The sequence below is a fragment of the Zootoca vivipara genome, chromosome Z1 (assembly GCF_965207765.1).
Source record: "Zootoca vivipara chromosome Z1, rZooViv2.hap1.1, whole genome shotgun sequence".
Classification (NCBI taxonomy): Eukaryota; Metazoa; Chordata; class Lepidosauria; order Squamata; family Lacertidae; genus Zootoca; species Zootoca vivipara.
The window spans coordinates 71,233,447-71,258,090 of NC_142583.1; the positions used below are offsets into that span (position 1 = coordinate 71,233,447).

Below are 24,644 nucleotides of genomic sequence, written 5' to 3' on the forward strand. Positions count from 1 at the left end.
CCTTACTGAGAGGTGGTTCATTTGCAGAGGCACCTGTGGATGGCTTCAAAGAGGCAGGCAATTTCTAATCTAGATTTGAAGACTATTTCCAACAGCTCCGGTGTCACCCAGTTTAATCTGTTTACCGAAATGCCAATCTAAATAATGCATGGGCAAAAGAGAACGGCGTAAGCGTCGAACTCCACTAAAAAGGAATAAAGAAAACCCCTAGCATGTGAGGTTTGCAGCTTTACTGAAACGAAGCACACTTTTGGGCATGCTACAGATGGAGATTGCCCATTAAAATAGAATAAAAATTATCATCTTTTCTGCAGTTAACGTCAAGTCTTTTGTGAGCCAGAGAGAGAAATTATAAAAGCTGCCATTATTCCTTTGGAGGCAGCAATACAATAAATGCAAAGAGATCTCCTCTTGTTTACCTGATGTAGTAAAAACAACTTATTTGGCACAAGTAAAAAACCAAACAAAAAACACCAGCCTGCTTCAGTAACAAAACACGTCTTTTCAGACCAAAGATCACACAGCAAACCTCAGTCAAACAAACAAACAAACAAACAAACAAACAAGGAACCTCTTTCGGATGCATGCAGAAAATTCAGCAACTCCAGCTTCCTGGAGTGAAAACTGTTTCTTGGAAGCAATTAGAGAAAAACAGATAGTATTCAGGTGTATTACTCAACGCTTCAAAACATGCTGCAAACCCTCACCTCACCCCCACGTCAGCACCAGAAGCAAAGGCATTGTTTTCTTACGCTGGGAACAGACAAGACAAACAGGTACAAAATCAACAGGCATTTATATCTATGAAACAAAATTAAAAAATGTGCATGCACACGAAAGCTCATACCAATGACCAACTTAGTTGGTCTCTAAGGTGCTACTGGAAGGAATTTTTAAATTTTGTTTCGACTACGTCAGACTAACACGGCTACCTACCTGTAATTATATCTATGAGTTATTCAAGAACGTAAAGCCAAGATGCTGCCGTTGAATACAAAAGGTCTCCCTACTCACCACCACCACTGCACCCCCAACATCAAGAAGTACAGTCACTTCTCACATTATTTTGTCATACATGTCTATCAAAGAAATGTGCAGGGTTGAAAATGACTGGATAAGGTGTGTGTTTGAACTTTTGAATAATCAGATACAGGCCTCAAATGTGCTTTCTAAAAAAATATTCAAGAAACAAGCCAGCAGAAGCATCCCTGAGATGATTTATGTATTTATTTATTTATTTATTTATTTATTTATTTATTTATTATTGCTACTACTACTACTACTACTACTACTACTACTACTACTACTACTGTTATTACCCAGCCCATCTGAGTGGCTCCCAGCAGAATAGTTAAAGCACGATAATACATCAAACATTAAAAACTTCCCCGTAAAGGCTGCCTTCAGGGGTCTTCTAAAAATCAGATACAGACATACCTTGGAAGTCAAACAGAATCTGTTCTGGAACTTCCAAAACGTTCGGAAACCAAAGTGTGGCTTCTGATTGGCTGCAGGAAGCTCCTGCAGCCGATCGGAAGCCCCATCGGACATTTGGGTTCCAAAATAATGTTCACAAACCAGAACCATCACTTCCGGGGTTGCGGCATTCGGGAGCCAAAATGTCCGAGTCCCAAGGCGTTCGGAATCCAAGGTACGACTGTGGTTGTTTGCTTCCTTGACATGTGATGGGAGGGTGTTCCATGGGGTGGGTGCCACTACTGAGAAGGCCCTCTGCCTGGTTCCCTGTAACTTCACATCTGTCAGTGAGGGAATCAGCAGAAGACGCTCAGAGTAGGAACTCAGTGTCCAGGCTAGACAATGGGGGTGGAGACGCTCTTTTGGGTATATGGAAGGTCAGGAAATCTGTAAGGTTATTGTTTGAGAGCAAGCTGTATGAGTAACCCTGAAAGCACGTATGGAGGTGGGATATGCCCTAGGCAGCCACCTGAGGCTCATTCCATTTCTTCTGAAGGAGATTCCTGTATTGCAGGGGGTTGGACTAGATGACCCCTGGATCCCTTCTAACTCTACAATTCTATGATTCTATGCCAACACCTGGGAATAAGGTCAAGGCTGTCCTGCCCACTCTGGACAATAAATATTCCATAGTGGCAGAAGTTTCATAAGCAGGCAAACTGGCATTCCAAAAGGTAAGGGTGGGGGTGCATTTCCTTGGGGGCTGTGGTCAGGAGCTGTTTCCCTGTGGTGGGTGGGGCAAAACCTATAAATACACATAAAAGCTATACATACACAGAGCTAAATAAAACATATCACAAACACAGACATCTATATGTAAAATCCCCATAGCACAGCACTTCTCCCAAGCTAAATCATGCAGATTGGCTGGGGGCAGGGATATTTTTATCTCCATCATGGCAATGAGGAAGCCCATCTCTGCTTCTTACCTCACTGGTGAGCATCAGATGAGAAGCAGAGGAGGCCCAGTCAAAGGCCGATTTAGGGGATCATGCACCGGGCGCAGAGCCTTGGGTGCGCCGCCAGGGATGGCGCAACTACAATTTAGAATGGAGTGCGAGAAGCGGAGGGGCACTGAATTTTGGCCTCGTACAAGGCTCCACGGACATTTGAGACCCTGAGATCCACCACTGGCCCAGTTTTCATCCCCACTGCTGCATGCTGGGTGGGGAGAGTGAAATCAGTGTGACATGAAGGTGTTAAAAATCAGGACTTCTGCATAGGTCCTCTGATGACAGAGGGCACAGCTTTCATGCCCATTGCAGCAAGATGGGGAAGGATTTTTTAAAATGTCATTTCAACAATTTGTAAGCCGCTTAATTACAGTCATCTCTAGGCAGTATACAGGAGACGTAATACAATAAAACTAAGAATGGGTTAAAGCTTTAATTATTACGTGATATTTTGTATTATCAACTGGCAGTGTGAAAGTGAAAGGTTACAGGCATCTGGCATTATATATGGTGATTCACCAGAATCAATGTATTATTATTTCTCGCAACACCCCGAAATGGAAGCCAAACTGGGACGGAAAGAGGAAATGATCAGTGGTTGACTCACTATGACACCAGCTGTGTGAACTTGCCCTCAAAATGTGGGGCAGATTACTACGCCTCCTTTGGATTTTGAGTATATTAAGGAAAGCAGGTATTCAGCTACACAAGTCTCACTTATTTCCTGTTTACGCTTTTCAATTGACAACATACAATCTATTGTCTGGTTTTCATAACTACGGTAACTACAATAAAACTGCTATGTAAGATCTACTAATTACAACACAAAACTAAAAATGTGTCTGTGCATGCATGCACACGCAGGCATACATACATACAACAAGCCTAAAATCAGTTTCACTGCCGTAAAGGGACCCCTGACAGTTAAGTTCAGTGGCAGACGACTCTGAGGTTGTGGCGCTCATCTCGCTTTACAGGCCGAGGGAGATGGCATTTGTCCGCAGACAGTTTTTCTGGGTCATGTGGCCCATTAGTGAAAACACTAATGATTTGCCGCTAATAAAAAGACATAGGCCAAATCTGCTTGTAATACAGTACTGAGTTACGTTTTAGCGCTACATGGATGAGTCCTTGCCAAATATCAAGCTTGTTTACTTCCCCTCCTTCTACCATGTGGCTAGCATGACAACTTTAGCAAAGTTTGATTTCATTTAGCAGAATACCTGCCTAGCATTATGTTTGAACCAGGAGTCCCCATTTAAAACAAGCTCTGTTAAGTTTCATAACAAGACAACTTCACACCTGGCTTGAACTCGGCTTGTTATCTATTTTATTTAGGGAACTTGTATACAGCTTCACATCTTAGAAAAACCTCTGAGCGGTTCAAAATATTTCAATCAAAACAAAAACAGATTAAATGCAATAAAATACTGCAGATATAGATTTTTAAAAAACCATGAATACATGTAGAAGAATTCGATTATTAAAATAGCACAGTCAGCGACAGAACAGAGAAACCATCCTTGTTATGAATCTTATTAGCTTAAACTAGGTTCCCTGCTTCAAACAGAATGCTAAGCTGGGAGTCTGTAAAAGTGAGACTAAACTCTACCCAAGTCTTCCTCCTGGCCATATTCTTCCATGTCTCATCCTCACAACAATAAACCATGATTCAGAATTTATGTGCGCACACTGCCAATAACACCAACAGCTGAAGTTGTGCTATCTATGGTACAACCAAGCTGCACATTCAGCTCACATCAGAAGGGCTTTAGTTTGGTGGCAGAGTTCATGTTTTGCATGCAAAGTCTCTGCTTCAGTCCCCGTAACATCCAGACAGAGCCAGGAAAGACCAGACTTCTCACAACATTCTGACTTGCACTGCAGTCAAGAAGAACTAGTTTCTTGCCCTCCGAATGCAGGGCACATACTGGAAAAGGTGACCTCCATAATATGCATATTATAAATGTTTTAATCGGTCATCCAGTTTCCAAAAATCCCAAGCTATGTGGAGATGCTATTAAAAGGTCACCAGCACTGTGCACAAGGTAAAACCACACCACTGGGAAGAAATTATTGCTTTGTGCAACGCTTTTTTAAAAAATTCAGCAGTTGTAAGATGCTTGTCCACAAGCAAGAGCTTGTGATTCTGTCCTAACCCTACAATGCTTCCTAAATCGGCCTCCTGGTTTCCCCTGGTTCCTTCTTACCTTAACATTTCCAGCTTTCCTGGCACTCAAAAGCTGCATTCTCTTGATCTCTTCTATCATCTGCCGGTCTTCCTCATTTAGGTCAGCCTCAGCATCTGCAGGCTGAAGAGTCAGCTTGAGTTTCACCCACGCTGCCAGAGAGATCACAGAAAATGAGAGTAGAAGTTGCTAATTCAGTCTGATGTGTTGGCAGGTGGCCCACGTTCTATTAAGATGACTGCTATGGACACACAAACCAAGAATGGTTATTAAACAGGGAGTATGAAAGACAGCAATATTAACGTATGTCCTGCTATGCAGGAATTGTTTCAGCATGTCTGTTACCTAAAATTTTTGCAGGATTAATTTCTGATTAGACTGATATTTTCACTGATTCTTGGAGAAATACTTCCCCTACTTCCTTTACACTTAAACAATAGCAATTGGGCTTCATAGAACTCCTGAGGTTCAATTGCTTACCATGTGCTTTTTCTTCTTCCTCCTCAGCACTCTGAAGTATCTGGGCTGCATGCATTACAGGGCGTTCTTCTTCCAGAAGAATTTTGACACGAGTAGCCAGAGAGTCCAAGCTACTGCCGTTCTCGCTCTCTTGGGATGCAAGATCCCCTTTGCTACAGGCAACACGGGCTCCAGCTGAGACTTGTTTCTGACTATGTCCATTGTGCTTCTCCTCCTCCACCCACTGTGTTGTATGTAAAACGGGATGTTCGCACCGCAGAAGATTTTTCACTTTGATACCCAGCGAGTCCACACTGCTGCTGTTTCCACTTCCATGACTGCCACCTGTTTCTTTCCCGGTTTTCTGCAAGACTTGGTGACCTTCCTCCCAAATATTAGAGGCGCTGTCTAAGGACCCTACGCTAGACGTAGCTGCTAATTCTTTGAGATCTTTGGGGGTAAACAACTTGCTGTCTGCAGCGCTGTCTACAAAGACGGGCAAGCTTTTATTTACTGTGCCACTATTACAGCCTTCAGGTTCTGATCGCCTAACAGGCTTCACCGTCCTATGTTCTTCAACCGTTACTTGGGAGGGTGGCCTAGACTCTTCTGGCAGAATCTGATCATTGCTGAGGACATCCGCAGCTAGCTGACCATCACATTTTAAGCTACCAGTGAAGCTAGCTGTTTTGGAGAGCACATTGCAGCTGTGAACACTTTGCCTAGCCAGCGTCTCATCCCATGACCACATTCTCTGAATCCCTGGGCTGCTCCCCTTGAACAATCCAGAATCTCCGGAGCCATCCATCTTTTTCATTTGCTTTAATGAACCGTCCAGGTCTGTGGAGGAGATGGATGAGACAGGTGTAAAGTTTTGGCTTGGGCTTCTAGCTTCTGCCTCTGCCAGAATTTTCTGGATCTCTTTTAATGTTTCAGATCCTATAAAGTAACGATCTTTTTCTCCTCCAAGAAGGACAGCTGAAGAACTGATTTTTTGACTTATGCTTTCTTCATCTTTTCCATGAGCCAAAGAGCTAGGCGAGAGTTGGTCTTGACTTGCACCAAGTTCTTTTGAATCAAATCTGTCCATCAGGACCTGTACACATTTTGGAGATCTCCCCTCACCAAAATGGATGTTGGACGGCCATTCTGGGGTCACGTGACTCGGCTCTGCTGTCTTAGGAGGAGCTGAAGACTCAAAAGTGCTTTCTCTTGGCTCTGGAGTCGGAGTACGTTGCTCCAGCTGGTAGTAGAAAGTGCTGCCCTGATTGAAGCAGGCTCTGGAAGGCTGATGAGAGAATTCTGCAGGCAGTGGAAGATCAGTACCAGGATCTGACCCAGCTGGGGCGGGCATACCATGAATGGAAGAGTCAAAGCTTGACTGTATAGCATCTATCACAGAGGCCGAGTCTCCTAGAAGGAAAAGAAAAATAGTCAGAACTCCAAGTATCCCTTCCCAATGTTCAATAACCATAAGACCTTGTCAAGAACTGAACATGTATCTGAAGTATCTGAAGAAGTGTGCATGCACACGAAAGCTCATACCAATGACAAACTTAGTTGGTCTCTAAGGTGCTACTGGAAGGAATTTTTTTATTTTGTTTCGACTACGTCAGACCAACACGGCTACCTACCTGTAACTGAAATAACATGGTATAGGTAATTATACCGGAAAAGTAAATTATTTGGAGCATAATAACCAGCAGAGTCAGGTTCACCAACATGCCCCATTTAAAAGCTTCCCAGTTGCTTATTGGTCTGTTTCCATACGGCATGGGGAGGAAGATGGTGCTAAAATGACCGTCTGGTGACCCAGGGTTAAAAGGTAACTGAAAGTGGAATCAGTGTTTATCAGTTTTCTGTTGGGAACAACCTCAAAGACAAGTAAAGAGCTACTGGAAATGTTATATAGGAAAACTGGAGGATTGCTGCCAAATTCAGGAAACCCTAATGGACAAGGGACTCTTGTCTGGTCGCCTTTCAGAAATAGGAAGTCAAAAAGGTAGCTTCACTGCAAATAAAGTGTGAACACCTGGAAAGAAGATTCACGTCAAAGTTTTTACCAGTATCATGAGCAGCAGGAGAAACCCATGGGACCCACAGAGTAACTCAGACAGGGCTTTTAGTACAGCTGCCCCTGTTCTATGGAGCAGCATTCCTGTCAAGATAGGACAGACCCCCGCTGTCTGCAGTTTCCAGAAACTGAGAATCCATTCTGACGGACTTTCCCAGTTGGGTAAGCGGATCTTTGCCACAAGTCTTTATTTGTTAGGGTGTCCACTTCAAATGTATGGGTTGTTTTTGTGTTTTCAAGCTGCCTTGAGAGCTTAGGAGTTGGCTCCATCTAGCTGAGCATTTGGTTCCCAGTGGCCAGTCAGGAGCTGCTGGGAAGTCCACAAACATGGAATGAGGGTAACCCCCTTCCCCAACAACTAACGTTAGCGATGGTGACTATTAGTTGCTGACAGACCCACCTGTCTTCCACGAATGAAGCTGATTCATTTCCCGCCCTTACCTTCTGATAGCTGCAGGCGCCGCGCTAACAAGTCATTGGACATCTTCAGTGTTCTGAGCTCAGTGGGAGAGAATTCTATTTCTCTGACTGGTCCTCGGGGGATAAATGGAGTCAGGATGGATGAAGGTGACTGATCAATGCCCAGGTTATGGAGATAGACCTGATGATGCAAGAAGTGAACACAATTAATCTGGGGCAGCAGTCAAGGACTGCCACGTACAAATCAAAATTTCGCCAAGCACCACCATCCCACATAAACAGCACAAAACTTGAAAGGTAGAAATAAAATTCCACATGCAACTCTCTACAACACACAGCATGGGAATCTGTTCATTCGGATTCTGTTCATTCAATCACCAACACTACAAAACTTCTGTTTCAGGGTGGGGAACTGGTGACCCTACAGACGCAGTTGAACTTCAACTCCCATCAGCCCCAGCCAGCATGGTAAATGGCAAGGGGAGATGGGAACTGTAGTCCAGTAGTAGTAGCAGCAGCAATTTTATTATTTATACCCCACCCATCTGGCTGGATTTCCCCAACCACTCTGGGCAGCTCAGTAGGATCTAGTTTCCCAGAGGTTGGCCACGCCTGTACCTTCACTGGAGAGGAAGGTATTATAAAACTCTGAGAAACCTACTTCCACGCTCACAACTGTATTTAACTGGATTCGGGTATGGTGCAAGCACACATGTGCACCCACACCCACACATTCCTTTAAAAGCCCAAATAAGCAACCACTTCGTAGCCCTTTCCCCCAGCAAAATTAAAAGCCCTTCCTCAGCAGGCACACCATGCTTCTTCCTTGCCAGAAAGACATTAATTACCTGATACCTAAACTATATTTGGAAATGAAGGGGAAATCACGGAAGGGAAAATCTGTCACATCTGTGTATATTAAATGCATGGTTTATTCTGATAAATCGGTCCTGCCACTGATTTACAAGACAAATTCCCTCAAAGACTGCAGGCAAGGTGGCTGAATCTCAGATGCCAACCACAGGTACCCAACGAACATTTCTGTCAGGTGTAAAATAAACCCTCAAGCTTTAGGTATTTCTCACACCTCTTAGTGAAAAGGTGCCAGGTCAATGGGTGTCAAAAAGGGAAGTCTCTCCCTTGTCTTGGCACTGGTATGCAGGGATTATTACTCTTTTGCACAGCATGACTTCCAACAAAATGGGCATTACATTTGAAGCTCAGTTTCATCAGCAAGAGGGAACTCATCTGCTCTTCCCTGCCCTGAAGTAGCAACAGGCTGGGGAAAATAATGGCCACCAATTTGCACACAAAATGTGCAAGATTGGGGTTTTGGGGGAGTCGTGAACATGTATTCTTCCAGTTCCCCCTCCAAAGCTGGCCAGGGCATAGATGCACAAAATTACATTTCCCCTTGGAAAGGGTATGCCAATTGCCATGTTTAGAGGTGGGGAATTACTCCTGAGCAGATGAGGCTGATGTGTGTGTTGTTGCGCCATATTTGCAAACACTAGCAGGACAGGGTAGCATGCTGGCATGAGCTCTGGGAGTTCGGCTGAAAAGAAGCAAGCCCCTTGTTTCCTTTCTGCATGGGTTTGAAAGGGAAAGAGGGAATAGCCTTGCTTCCTCTGAGCCCAACTCTACCCACCCTGGGGCCTTTGAACTGCAATGGGGGTGGGTTGCCCCTCTCTAAGCCATAGGAGATTTGATGCAGCCCATCTGCTCTAATACAGCAGGTTTTGGATCAAGTGAAGGAACTATAGGTATTCCCATCCTAAGTGTGCATTCTACTGCAAGCAGCGCAGTGTAAACAGATCACATGTCCACAAACAGGCAGATGCGCGTTCATGTCTGTGGGTCCTGCTCCAGCAAGGGATAAGAACGTGGTAAACTGCTTTCTCACTCAGATTCCCCTAGTTAGAGCTGGCAAGAAGATTGGTGGGGAGGGAATGTAAAAAGAGGAAACCTTTCCTCATCTTTGTCCTGCCCCTCTTCTATTTTGTGCCATTTGGGGTGGGGATTCTTGATGCTAATTCTGAAGACCAAATTGGTACACCAGGAAAATCTGGCACCCCCCCCCCAAAAAAAAGGTAACAGGGAGAGAAAACTGTTTATTCCAAAAGTCTCACCAATTCATAAATGAGCATGTATTTATTCCAGGAACCCACACGGGCAAATATTAACAGGCAGCCGCCATCAGAGTAATTCTTTTATTACCAAAGACCAATTTTCAGGCGCTGCTGTTAAAAAGGCAGGTGGGCATTCATTCCATGTCAGCAGTTTGCATGCTTTCATGCTAGAGATAACTTGAAAAGAATAGAATATTTATAGGGTCTGAAATGTGCTTTGCCAGGAGTTTGTTGTACCAGCTTCTTCTGTTGTATAGAGACATGTGGGTGTGAATAATTTTCTCCCTTAGACTCCACTAAAAGCTGGGCTTGTATCACAGAGTAGATTTCTGGCATGGAGCATCACAGTATGTCTGCCCAGAAGGAAGAGACTGGAAGGTCACAGGCAGCTCTTCAATGCAATAGTCAGAAAGCATTAAGCTCCTCACCACTTAGCTATCCTGTCTTGTTCTTCTCGTTGCAAAGACACTGATTCACTTCTTCTGTCATCCCAACAACCTCAGCATATGCCCTACGATCCATCTTACAAGGAATGGCTTGTTCATTCGTGTTACGCAACAGTCCTCACCAAAAGACCATAAGGCCTCAGTTTAATGTACATAATTTGTCCAAAGCTGCCCTCCTCTCATCCACCCTCGAAAAATAATTGGACAATTTACTATGCCACAAAGGAAGACCATTTTTCAGGCATTTTGTTTGAAATGCTTCAAAATGTGGCACATTGAGAAGAACAAGGGCAGGGGGGAAGGATTAGCAGATCTTACTAGTACGGTAGGCAGATATTGGGGGGGGATCAGGAAACCGTTTATGAATTTATTTTCTTTGAAAGGGGAATTAATTACTTAACTTATTAATTTTTTTACCACTCCAAAGTATATTTTTTCTGTTTCCTATGACAATGCTGAGGTCTACCGGTATATTTTTTTTTTTTACTTTTTTGTCCTTTTCTTTCTTTCTTTTTTACCACCATGGTGATGGTTTCTAATTTACAGTTTTATTTTTCCTATTTTCAAAGTGACAAAATATATATCCTTGGGCACCATAAGGCACTGGGCACATCCAAAAAGGTCTGGGGTAGAAGATTCTCTCCGACATGCTCAATTTTGTACATGCAGGATGCTTCCTGTTTCAGGGAGATATTTCAACACTGAACCTCCTATCTGCCATGGTAGAGTCCAGTTTCAGTCCCTTCTACAGATTTAACCGAGTAGTTGCTGTTTTGGTATAAATGCTACCTATGTAATTAATTGTGTTCTCAAAGCTACCAACATGAGTTTGACCAAACTGCGGGAGGCAGTGGAAGACAGGAGTGCCTGGCGTACTCTGGTCCATGGAGTCATGAAGAGTCGGACACGACTAAACAACAACAATGTTTGTATGTTCTATTACTGTTGACACTGGCTCCTTGGTTTCAGTGCTAATGCAGATACTAGAAAGATCCAATTTACCCCCCCCCCCCAGTTCAAGACTCCTGTCCCTTCCGTACATGTGGAGATGAAGACTTCTATTTTGATGGAAGGAGAAGTATTTGGCAAAAAGTACCGGGTGGCGCTGTGAGTTAAACCACAGAGCCTAGGGCTTGCCGATCAGAAGGTCGGCGGTTTGAATCCTCGCGACGGGGTGAGCTCCTGTTGCTCGGTCCCAGCTCCTGCCAACCTAGCAGTTCAAAAGCACGTCAAAGTACAAGTAGATAAATAGGTACCGCTACAGCGGGAAGGTAAATGGCGTTTCCGTGTGCTGCTCTGGTTCGCCAGAAGCAGCTTTGTCATGCTGGCCACGTGACCTGCAAGCTGTACACCGGCTCCCTCGGCCAATAACGCGAGATGAGCACCGCAACCCCAGAGTCGGTCACAACTGGACCTAATGGTCAGGGGTCCCTTTACCTTTACCATGCATACCTGTCTCCAACAGTTAACAGACTAGAAAGACCCACAGGAATTCATTGATATGCACTATAAGTATACCATAAGATGGCTGTGGAGCAAATGTACCAACTGTAACTGCAAACGACGACATTATAAAATATTGTGACAAAATTAACTTACAGGTATTCTTTCTTCGATGTTTATCTCCCTGTCATATGGAGTTTTGAATACTTCTTCCAAACTGCCATGCAACTTTCCAGAAACAACTGAAGATCGCATTGAAGAGCGTCTTGAAGACTGTCTTGAAGAAAGTCTCAAGTCAGCACAGCTGCCTGTCCCATGACTAGTTCTTTGATTCAAGCTATCTGGTGAAACATCACTAAAATGGCCCATACTGATCTGGTTGGTACAAGGAAGAAAACCTGGCAATTCTCTGGTTTTATCCTGACGGCCATCTGCCACTTCTTGGCTACCGCTAAGAAAGCTGGCATCTTCTCTGAGGAGTTCAGCAACTCTTTCACTGGAAATAAAATTATCTGGATTTGGATCCCTTCCTCTAGTGGCACTTTCACCGATTTCTTCATCACTGGAGACAGTGGAGACTAGAACAGCTGTATAATGTTGGGTATGTGCATCCTCAACGTTAGCATCACCCTGCTTGACTCCAGACGCTCCTGAAACTCTTCCCTTGTCTTCTGCTGGATGAAGATCTTCACTGTGGGACGTTTCATGACCTACTTCAGCCCTTGGCATCTCTCTGCTGATTGCGGCCACCGAGTTTTCGGACTGAGACCTGGTAAGCGGTAGCACCTGTGTTGGGTTTTTATCATGAACATGCAGGTTGGTCATGGAGTTTGGCCCAGAAAAGGATGCTGGCAGCCCTGCCTTAAGATCAGCCTGGCTCTGCTGCTTTAACAAAATGCGGTTCAAGGAATCTGCTATTGCACTGTACGCCTTCTGCCTAGGAGAAACGTCACTTGAGCCATGTAAAGCCAAGGCATCAGACATCCTCTCAGATGACTGACTCATGTTCCATGCCCCAACCTTCTCCATGAAGTTGAGAGAAGGTAGAGACTGAATCCTACCTTTAAGAGGATATAGAACATGGAGACCTCCACTGTTTTCATCTTTTGATGCTTGGCCACTTGGCTCTCCCGCAGAGCGTGGCTCTCCCGCAGAGGGTATGCAAGTATCATCCAGAGAAGGTCCGCGAGGCTCTTCCACGGAAGGAAGGAATGTATTGGAACAAGAGTTATTTGAGAACTCCTCATGTAAGCAAGGGAGAGAGGACTGAAGAACAGCTTTGACCGGGTATGTCATAGCAGGAGCTTCCCGAGTCAAGCTTCTAGTTGTAAAAATTCCTGGGGTAGAATGATGAACTGGATGAGCCAGGTGGACAATGAATGATCCCTCATTAAAGGAAGGTGAAATTCCGACATCTTTATGTTCCCTCTCTATACTGAAGTCTAAAGGCATTAATTCACTTTTGCTCCCCATCTGGATTTCTACCTTCTTACAGATATTGCCATGTTCTGCAGCTACAAAGACTGGCTGGTGGGGTGCAGGGGCATGAAGTTTAGCGTCAGCAAAAGCCGGAACAAGCTTCTTTTGCTCCTCAAATGCAGCTTTAGAAACATGCTGCAACTCCTGCTCGTTCAGATAAGGGTTTGAAGATATCCCAGTGATGCAAGAATCGCCCAAACCCATCCTTTGTCCCCTGAAGGACACATTTGAAATGTCTGAAGATAATTGTTCTGAATTACCAGCATTTCTAAAGGGCTTTCCCTCCAAATAAGAGAGTACGTTCAACGAATCACACTCAGGAACAGTTCTTCTTTCTTGCCCAGGTGGTTCTACAAATGTTTCCAACTCCCTTTCCCCAAGAACTACATTTTCCATTTGCGGGCTCATAGCGTTTTTGACTGGCTCCTTTCCCAAAACACTTTTGCCAGATGAACTCTCGGAAGACAAGAACCCAGAATGCTTGGATAACCCCACCTCTTTCTCCAAAATTTCAAGCAGGACAGGTGCTGGCACATGGCTGTCGAAAAGAAACAGATCCTGTCCCCAAGACTCATTCGGATTAAGAGATGTTGCCAACTGCGGATTTAGCTGCTTCTGTGAACCTGGGATTCCAAAATTCTCATCGCTGGAGCCCAAGGTTCCAGTCCTTGCATCAAGGTGTTGTTGTGTATGCTGCTCACTATGATGAGTCTGTTCCCTGGGAGTGGGCCCAGAAAAAGAAAGGGGATGCTGGGATAGACAACTGCCAAGGCTGGTATTGCTAGGTGCCATGGCGCTGAAAGCCAAGGGATGCTGAGACAGTTTAAAGTAATCGGAGGGAAGAGAAGAGTCGGAGCTGACATCTGTGGCTGCCAGCCGCACAGCTTCACTCATCCGCAAATGGCTTGAAGACTGTTCGGAGGCAACATTAGAAGCATCTGGAGTCCCTCTGAAAGAGAATTGGGGGTGGGGGCCGGAATTACAATCTTGCATTGCGGTCTAGCAGAACCCAGGAGATAATATTTCCAGGCCCAAGATAGCTCAATATTCCCCTTCAAAAAGGTACTTTAATAAGTCACTGTCTCTGACAACATACAGGCATAATTTTGTTAGGATGAGCTTCTGGGTTTTGGGAAGTGATGGTGGACCCCTTTGGCTGAAGCAGCACTAGAATAAAAAAGCCAGTGGTGCGGCGGTGGTTAAAGTGCTGGACTAGGAACTGGGAGAGCCAGGTTCAAATTCCCACTCATGCCATGAAGCTCACTGGGTTGACCTTGGGCCAGACAGCCTCTCATCCTAATCTACTTCACCGGGTTGTTGGGAGGATAAAATGGGGAGAAGACCAGGGGTGCCTAAACTTTTTTCAAAGAGGGCTAGATTTGATGAAGTGAACGTGTGTGAGGGCCGACCAAAGTTGTTGAGCTTTTTCTAGGATTTGAACCCAATAAAACAGCCAAGGAGCCGGCCGGGGGCAGGATTGGGCCCCCAAAACCAACTTTGGACATGTCTGATGTACACCATATTGTGCTCGGTGCCTTAAACAACACAGCTAATAGAGTACAAGAGAACAGTAGGTTTACCCCACCTCAAAGGAGCAAAATCTGTTCCCGTTTGCTGAAAGAGGGTCTCGTTGAAGAATGTTCGGCCTTGCGTTGAGTATGTTGTCATCAGTGGGAGGTTGGGAGAGAGGCGACTGTCCTCAGCTTCTGTCAAAATGACAAACACCATGGTTATGTGGCAGGACTGAAAAGTCATGGCTTGCTAATCAAAGCCTTACTAATGCAAGTGCCCTGCCAACTGGCAGGAGCTTAAAAAACCAAATATGGTTGAAAATGTGTAATACAGCAACTTTAAATGGCTAAAGATGAATCAGACTGAAAAACACAGATTTCACATATGGTATAGTCGTTTCTAACATTAAAATTTTTTAAAATAAATTTCATAGTACAGCTTTAGGGGAATGTGTAACATTCCTCCTCTTAGAAAAAAGCCTCATATGTCTGAGAGAAACATTTCTGTCTATGTAACTCAATGAACTTTGCATCCTTTTGAGCATACACCAATTGGAGACTTGATAATCAACGTTAACATCTATAACCTGACATATGCCCAATCTAATTTTGGTGGTTCCTATTAGCTGTTCTGCTCTTCTGAGGAAAGCAACAAGCTTACTCAAAGAAATTCATTTTTGACATTAACTCAGCAGGAAGGATTATTTTAAGCAGTACAAAAAGAGTTTTAACTCTTTTAATGCAAAAAAAAACAAAAACAAACAAACAAGCTTCACCAAGTAGGATGATCTAATGCATAATGGGTCAAATGAAATGCAAATTAGAAATCAATTATTTCTTTTCCTGTCACAGAAGGTCTTAATCAGGCATCCCCAAACTGCGGCCCTCCAGATGTTTTAGCCTACAACTCCCATGATCCCTAGCTAAAAGGACCAGTGGTCAGGGAAGATTGGAATTGTAGTCCAAAACATCTGGAGGGCCGAAGTTTGGGGATGCATGGTCTTAATGAATGGTCTTAAGCAATAAAAATGTTGATGCAGAAGCTATTCACAGTCTGTAGAATAATTTGATCATAGAGTTGCTTGGCATCCATCTGTCTCGGGAGACAATGGAAGTGTGCTTTTGGGGGTGAAGTCAAACTGTTAGAAGGTTGCATTGCCTGCTATGGCTGTAGATAATGATACGGGAGAGGCATGTTTTGTTGCAGCTGGGGCAGATGAAGGTAGCCTTCGTGTTGTGTTTGAAGAAATCTTTGTGACACAGAGTTGGTCTGCCAACGGGCCCGGTGCCTGAAGCCAGCACCCCATAGAGCATGTCCTTGGGGATCATAGAATATGTTTGATTTTGGAGAACACAAAGCCTACGGCAGGGGTCGGCAAGGCTTACCTTGCCTGGGCCAGTTAACTGCAGCGGAGCCCCCTCCGTGGGCCAGATCACGGGCGCGCATGAGCGTATGCGCATTTGATTTCCGGCGTCTGCGCAGACGCAATTTCCAGCACCACTCGGCCGCACTGTGCTGGTTTTGTGCAGCGCACGGGGACTCGCCAAGCGGGGAGCTCGATTCAGGGGCAGCCTGTGGGCTGGTAAAACGACTTGTGGCTCATGGGCCTTAGGTTTCCGGCCCCTGGCCTACGGCAAAGCTGGGGCACTTCATAAGAAGCAACAAGATGCAACACAAGTGGAGTGTCTCACCTTCCAGCTTTTGGGGAAAGGGTTTGTTTGTTTGAACAACCTACACCTTGATCCAAATCTCGTAGATCTCTCCAGGGCCAGAAAACAAAATGCTTTGGAGGCTAGATCTGCTATTTTACCTTTTAAACACAGAATTCACCAACTTAAACATTTATTTCATAAACATGAAAATAGAAGAGCTTATGTAGCAAGAAAGGCTAAGAAACCAAGTCACATAGAAGTGCCTGGGGACCTCAGAAGCCACGACTGGGGTAAGAATGGGAGGTGAGAGGCAGTGTTGGTGATGGGGCTCCAATGCTTTGGGAAGGTCTCATCCCTCACCCTTGGGGAATAGTTCCTGCAACGTATGCCCATTTCAGTCTCCCTGCTTGCACCACCTCCTCCTGACCGCCGGTCAAGCCTGCCAAAATATTTAAAAGAGCTTTGAAAACATAACACACAGAAGCAGGTTTGTGCGGGTTTCCTTCATTTTCAGACTGCATCCTGTTACGAAATGGAGGATTTCTTGGCCTGATACAGAATTTGAATATTCAACCCAAGGTAGATAGGCTATAACCAAAACGCCAGAAATAGCAATGCCTCGAATATGCCACTGTTTCCAAGAGCTTGCAACAGGCTAATATAACCTTGTATTGTGTTGTGAGTTTCCCAGCAACCAGGTTGCAAGTAAGAAAAAGCGTCAAAAACAAAAGGTCCATTTTCTGCCTCTCCATTCTTCTCTTTCCCCTTGTGTACTATACTGTTAAAAGGAACAAAATGTGCCTTATACAACTCAGTATTCTCTATTCATCCAGTAAAATATTAATACTCTCAATGCATTTTATACAAAATGAGTCATTAAAAATAAGGGACAAAGGTTACTGTTGAATATAAAGATTCACACAGTTGTTCAATGTTACAGGTGCTTTACAACTTCCCTATTTAAATGCTACAGAAAACACAACAGAGAATCTTGAGAAGCCTTAAAGCTTAATGCACTTAATGTGGAAGAAGTTTTTCAGGCCCTGACTAAGCAGAGCACATTCTCACGGAGCTATGAAAAGGGCAAATTCTGCGCCACAGGTTATCAGAAAAGGGAACAAAAATAAAAACCCCAGTATAGTATCATAATGCCCTTATGCAAATATCTATGACATGGTCTGTGTACAATTCAGGTCACAATACAGTGGTACCTCGGTTTACGAACACAATAAAGTGGTACCTCGGTTTACGAACACCTCGGGTTACGAACTTTCGGTTTACGAACGATCGGAACCCGGAAGTAAGTAACCCGAGGTTTCCGAGCCCACGGAAGCGCTCCGGTCTTACCTCGCGGGTAGAAAAGGGCTCCCAGCAGCAGCAGCAACAGCAGCTGCGGAGGAGGAGGCAGGTGGAGACTCCCGAGCTGCTTCATGGTGGAGACCCCTGCTGCAGCTCCCGCAGCCCCTGCATGACACAGCCTCTCCCCTGCTTGGCAAGCGGCGAGAGGCTTGTTGAGTCGTTTTACTGCGCCGCGGCGGCTCTCCGTCCCTCTCGCTCCGCGGTGCCGGCCGGGCGACCTTCCTCCTTCTCAGAGCCGCCGCCACCACCAGGCGCCAGGACTGGCTGGGGTGGCTCGCCGTCGGCTGCTTCTCTTGACCCTGTGCCGACGTCTCTCTCCACCCCGCAGGGGCGCAACGGTGAAGGTCCGGCTTCGCTTCTCTCGACTCTTCCGCGAGGCTGGGCCTTCGCCGTCGCGCTCCTGCGACGTCTCTCCACCTTCTCCGTCGCGTTCCTGGACGCGTCGGCACAGCGTCAAGAGAAGCAGCCAACGACGAGCCACCCCGCGAGCCACCCCGGCCAGTCCTGGCGCCTGGTGGTGGCGGCGGCTGCTCTGAGAAGGAGGAAGGTCGCCCGGCCGGCACCGCGGAGCGAGAGGGATGGAGAGCCGCGGCCCGCTTAGGAGTATAGCATCTAGATCAAGGGAAGTAAAAGTACCACTGTATTCTGCTCTGGTCAGACCTCACCTGGAGTACTGTGTCCAGTTCTGGGCACCACAGTTCAAGAAGGATACTGACAAGCTGGGACGTGTCCAGAGGAGGGCAACCAAAATGATCAAAGGCCTGGAAACAATGCCTTATGAGGAACGGATTAGGGAGCTGGGTATGTTTAGCCTGGAGAAGAGAAGGTTAAGGGGTGATATGATAGCCATGTTCAAATATATTAAAGGATGCCATATAGAGGAGGGAGAAAGGTTGTTTTCTGCTGCTTCAGAGAAGCGGACACAGAGCAATGGATTCAAACTACAAGAAAGAAGATTCCACCTAAACATTAGGAAGAACTTCCTGACAGTAAGAGCTGTTTGACAGTGGAACTTGCTGCCAAGGAGTGTGGTGGAGTCTCCTTCTTTGGAGGTCTTTAAGCAGAGGCTTGACAGCCATCTGTCAGGAATGCTTTGATGGTGTTTCCTGCTTGGCAGAGGGTTAGACTGGATGGCCCTTGTGGTCTCTTCCAACTCTATGATTCTATGATCATGAGGCTTGAGCGCCTTTCTCTATGAGGAAAGACTGTAACATTCAAGGCTTTTTAGTTTTAGAAAAATGGCAGCTAAGGGAGGACAAACAAACACTTGCAGCACTAACTAAAAGTAAGCCTGTGTTCTCAAGTCTTAGGATATGCTTCATCGCTGAATATTACAAATCTTATCACAGACCACCTTATTTCTTAGGCCAAAATACATTTCCATATTATCAAATGAGTTAACCAATGCCAAGCACAAAGTGTGAGGGGGCTTGGAAGGGGACAACTAGTCAGACATAGGCCCAGCAAAGAAATTCCTCCTTCCCCAGGATATCAAACTCCCAAGCAAAGGATGCTTGAAACGTAACCAAGTCTCACCACCTCACATTTCAAAATAAGGTCAGTGAATCAAACCAGAGAGGGGCAACTTCTTCAGCATCTCAGACAGCACTGGAAATCTCATGAGCTGGAATACAGCAGCTAATTTCACATAAAGCTCATGCAAAGATGGCTGGCTGCCAGTTGTAGCTGGAAGGCACTGTGTATTTCTTCCCTTAACACAGGGGCAGACAACCAGTAGTGGATGTCGTGAGACCCAAGACCTCAAAATTGCAAATTCAACCTTTCAGATGTCACAGATTTGAACACATGCTTTTTAATGCATTCCCTTCTCTGTATGCCTTGAAAATAGTGGGCCTAAAACTGTGTTACTTGCCCAACACTTCCAACCTATCCTGAAGTGAGGTCCAAGGTCTTTGTACACCATTATTCGCTTCTTCAAGGTATCTGAAGAAGTGTGCACGCACACAAAAGCTTATACCCAGAGCAAACTTAGTTGGTCTCTTAAGGTGCTACTGGACAATGTTTTAATTTTTAATTTATTTTGACTGCATCAGACCAACACATCTGCATCAGACCTGAATCTAGAACCATTATTCAATGTTATGCCTCCTTCTGCCAACCTGGTTTAAAGGTTACCCAGGATTTCGGCAGGATGGTATCCAAGAGCCCTTTCTTTGGAGCATGGTGAGGGATGGGAAGAGGAACACATAAGCATTGCCTTTTCAGCCACCCCAAATCAGAAACAAGCCTTTCTAATCCATGTGCAATACCTAGCAATATTAGTCATCTCTGAAACAAAATCAATCAACTATTCCATTACACAATCTAAATCAGGTTATTCACAAGTTACACTGAAAACCTATTAAATTTTATGTTGGCTGGAAAAATTAATGGAGCTTTGCTTTTCTCTAGGGAATTGCAAAATCACCATCTCAACTCTTGCTGCTTGTGATGGTTTTGGGCAAACGTTAACAGTAGTGTTCTGGAGAGAGACCTATTGGGTCCCAGGGCAGCAAATGATCCCAGTCACACCATCTTTGGGTGCCTGGTGCAAAAGAAGAGCAATTCTTCTTCCCCACTGTCAATTCTGAAGGTCGCCTCCCTCATTCATAGCTAAATTCACCAAGCAAGCAAACCTGATCCTGCATCATCTTACATCCTGCTGCTGACAAATGTGAAAGCCAGAAATCAGAATGCTGTTTGCCGAGCATTTAGAGATGGAGCCAAACCTGAGCCAAGCCCTTCTTTCTTTCCAATTCGCTACATTAATTAACGCATTACCATTAGAAAATACTTTTTCAAAAAGACTGTAGATGATGCCTGAATTATGATGTCATAATTAATACTTTTAGGAAAAGGAGGAGGAAAAAAACATTCTAGTATTTCCATATGCAATACAGCAAGGCACTCCCCCCTCCAACCTTTGGACACACGATTCAGCCGTCTTATGTAGTGTACACACTCACTACTACAAGTATAGTCCAATGAATGGATAAAGGTAAAGGGACCCCTGACCATTAGGTCCAGTTGTGACCGACTCTGGGGTTGCAGCACTCATCTCGCATTATTGGCCAAGGGAGCCAGTATACAGCTTCCAGGTTATGTGGCCGGCTTGACAAAGCCGTTTCTGGCGAACCAGAGCAGCACATGGAAACGCCGTTTACCTTCCCGCTTGGAGCGGTACCTATTTATCTACTTGCACTTTGACGTGCTTTCGAACCGTTGCAGGGATTTGAACCGCCGACCTTCTAACCGGCAAGCCCTAGGTTCTGTGGTTTAACCCACAGCGCCACCTGCGTCCCAATGAATGGATAGTGGATAGCATTCTCTTGGGAGTGAGGAAATGGGCTGGAAATGAAGTGAATCTTTTTTGGGTGGGTGGGAGGAGAGGCTTTCAGAGCCTACGGTAAGTGTCCCTTTCACTCATCAGTAGTTGCCTGCTACCTAGTTTGCTAAATATGCAGAATCACCATCACTCCAGTCATCTGATTTGGCATTTGCCTACTCCTCTTGAGTGAGTAACACTCTCATAGACAACACCACTAGTTTTTCCACTTCCACTGACACCTTGGACCTGTCTATGCTCTCCGCGCCCCATTCTCTAGCCTGCCACTTCCATTCCTCCATTACGGCAACCGCTACCCTCAGGGTGCAACATTTAGAGCCGTGCATCCAATTTTCCCTTCTCTTAGTAAAAATGTTTTAAATGGCCAAGACCCTTTTAAAGCCGGGACTGAAGGGAAAATATATATGCAGCTGCTATAGCAAAGGAAAAGGAAAAGAAGAAAGATCGTTACGATGACTCACACCCAGCAAGCCATAAAGGCTCAGGGACAATAAGATCAAGGAACCTGAGGAAAGCATAATCCCCAGGAAAGCATCGCCCTTACCAACCAATCTACCCCACTCCAATTTCACTGCAGATCAGATTCACAGGTTTTGACAGGAGATCAAACTGTAAATGCATTAAAGAAAAGGAGTCATTAAGAGGAATTATATAAAGCTGTGGAAACTGATGCCTCACACAACAGCAAATAGGTTCCCTGGTTGAGTTAGCTGCTGCACTGAACAAGAGAAACAGTTTGATATACGTGCTGAAGTGGGTGGGGGAAGGAGCACTCGTCCCTTTTACACCGGAAGTCTCAAGGAGCCACTAGATAATGCAAACACAGACAAAGCCCATCTTCCACTGCTCCAACCTAAGCATCTTTATGCGATCCCCAGCGGCATAGTTTCTCTACGCACCGGTTTCTCTTGCTAGCTAAAACAATACAAGGCCATATATGCTGCCCTGAGCTATTTGGGATATTAACAAAATAAACTATTGGTGCACATATATATAGTCAGTCACTCTGCTATGCACATGTTTATATGCCAGCAATGCTAGTCACTGGAGCAGACAGAGGAAGATCAGGTAGATACTCCAGGGAAGAACTAACAAATAATCACAGTTCTGCAAGCACAGCAAGAGAATTATGCCCCATGCTCCAGTTCAAATCAACTGAAATGCTTAACTACCCATTATCAGATTCCGACTCTGTGAGCAATATTCACCGAACCATCCAGCAGTCACAATTGGAAATTCAAGCCTGCCAATGACTATAAATGCTGGAGCTAAACTGGGAGCAGGAGCTGCCACCAGCAGTCAGAATATGAAGCAGCAGGGAGAGATCAGGGTGTAGGTGGCATATCGTTCTCAATGTCTTTTTAAAATTTCTAAAATGTCTGACTGCTACAAAGAAAGTGTACTATATAATCCAAATATAACACCCTTAGTCATATTATAATCATATTTTGCATATGTGTTCATTTTTAGCATTTACAGTTCTAAAGGTCTGTTATGTCTATTTTAATTCTGCCAGTACCCATCGTGGCTGAGTTGAGGCATGGTGTTACATAAGGAACAGGACCCCGATCCAAAGCAGTATATGCCATCTTCCCTATACACTCACAGCAGCTTTGTAGCTCCTTTCTGTTCTGTAGTAGCCCACACACTCACAACCCCCCCTGAACACTAGGGGCCCTCCAGACAAGCATCCCCTAAAGCAGTGCTGTCTAAACTTTTTTCAAAGAGGGCCAGATTTGATGAAGTGAAGGGCCATGGGGGCCAACCAAAAGGTCAACCAAAGTTGTTGACCTTTTTTTTAGGATTGAAGTTGTTGAAGATTTTTTTAGGATTTTACCCTAGGAAATAAACTGCCACAGGGGCCATGTTAAACTAACCAGCAGGATTGGGCCCCCGAAACAGACTTTGGACGTGCCTTACCTAAAGTATATGGGGCTGCTATTGGAAATGAGGGGAGATCAGCCACCCCCCCCCCACAATAGCCCTATGCATTTGGAAGCTCTTTACATGCACAAACAGGCATGTCTAGATCCAATCACAAATACAGAACTTTCTCAGACCACTTGTATTCCCCTCATGGAGAGGCAGAGGTAACTGGGTGATGCCAATTACTGCCGGGTTCCTGTAGTCTGTCTCTCACTTGCACAGTTTGGAAGTCACTTGTGGAACCATAGAGTAATTGTAGAGTTGGAAGGGACCCAGAGGATCATCTAGTCCAACCCCCTGAGAGGAAGGAATTTCAACACGCGGTCGCCCATCCAATTGAAACCGTACCAGACCCTGCTTAGCACTAGCAAAAAATTTTTTTTTTAATTGTGTGGCCCTGAAGATGAGAAAAGCATCCATTGTCCAATAAAAACCTAGCTAAGTAATACTGATTAAAGGTAAAGGTAAAGGGACCCCTGACCATTAGGTCCAGTCGTGACCGACTCTGGGGTTGCGGTGCACATCTCGCATTATTGACCGAGGGAGCTGGCGTACAGCTTCTGGGTCATGTGGCCAGCATGACAAAGCCGCTTCTGGCGAACCAGAGCAACACCCAGAAACACTGTTTACCTTCCCACTGTAGCGGTCCCTATTTATCTACTTGCACTTTGACGTGCTTTCAAACTGCTAGGTTGGCAGGAGCTGGGACCAAGCAACGGTAGCTCACCCCGTCGCAGGGATTCGAACCGCCAACTGATTAGAAAAGCTAAAAAAAAGAGAGAGAGCACAAGCTCAAACTGGCACACACACAAACTTCATCTTCTTGATACCTCAGGGGAGGAAGAATTGTTATGAACCCCGCAATCCTGATGGGTTCAAGGTGCAATTTGCTGTCAGATGAAGAGGAGGGAAGCACAAATGATGCGGTAAGTGGAGAGGGGCCCAAAGGACAGGATGGGGCCTTTTCCCTTAAAGAGGCTGGGAAGGGGGAGGTTGAACAACTGAAGGAGCGGGTATGAGGGGTTGACCTCCGTCCCGACACCAAGAGCTTGGCACCATCTCTGCTGTTGGAAGCACATCCGTGCCCCCCATCTGGAGAAACATGCACCACCAAGCCCACCAGCCTAGTAGCGAGAGAATTTCACAAGTGAGTGCACCATGTCTTGCTTTTAAAAACTGGCAGGAGGGGGCATGCCTATTTGTTGAGACATCACATATTTCGTCCATTCTCGGACCCCTGATATTAGTGCCCCTGGCAATCTGTACCTGTAGTCTGACCTGAATAGCTGCAAGCCTTGAATAAAGCTTCTAACTTATACACAAGTAAGCCCCTCTGTCGCTGCCCTTGGGACAGGAGCCAGGACAACAATCTCTAGAAATTATTTGGCCTTACCATATGTTTCAGCAGTAGAAAATGGAGGAGCACAAGAGAAAAACAGTTACTGGCAAGGGAGGGTTCTGATAAATTTCAAGAGATGCCTTCTAAAAGAACAGGAACAGGGGTGTAAACAATCTGACTAATATGGTCTAGTGTTACAAAGAGTGCCCAGAGTCTGTTTTAGGAACTTGCAAATTCAGTCTAACTGGGTATATATTTAATTTCCGGCATTTGAATCCTGTCTGTCATGCACACAGGGAGCATGTGGGTGGATCCTGCCTGCTCACCTTCCTTTTCTGGAATGATCAGCTGAAATGCTAATAAGGAAGAAGTGCGGTGACAGCTGAAATGAATGACATTACGTGCTTTGCCCAGCTGGCTCAAAGATCTGGAGGTAGATGTA

The 24,644-nt window shown here is 45.2% G+C and overlaps 1 protein-coding gene across 4 annotated transcripts in view; it reads right to left on the reverse strand.

Annotated features, from left to right (window-relative positions):
• Positions 1-24,644, reverse strand: part of ALMS1 (ALMS1 centrosome and basal body associated protein) — a 64,677-nt gene that overhangs the window by 28,127 nt on the left and 11,906 nt on the right. For 3 of the 4 annotated variants that reach the window (XM_035101147.3, XM_060278326.2, XM_088660674.1), the window contains exons 4-8: positions 14,654-14,774; positions 11,746-14,017; positions 7,593-7,752; positions 5,099-6,490; positions 4,640-4,770 (exon numbers count right to left, since the gene is read on the reverse strand). In XM_035101147.3, coding sequence (XP_034957038.2) covers positions 4,640-4,770; positions 5,099-6,490; positions 7,593-7,752; positions 11,746-14,017; positions 14,654-14,774 — 4,076 coding nt within the window. The remainder of the gene's footprint in view (positions 1-4,639; positions 4,771-5,098; positions 6,491-7,592; positions 7,753-11,745; positions 14,018-14,653; positions 14,775-24,644) is intronic. The other variant, XM_060278325.2, reaches the window with a different exon arrangement.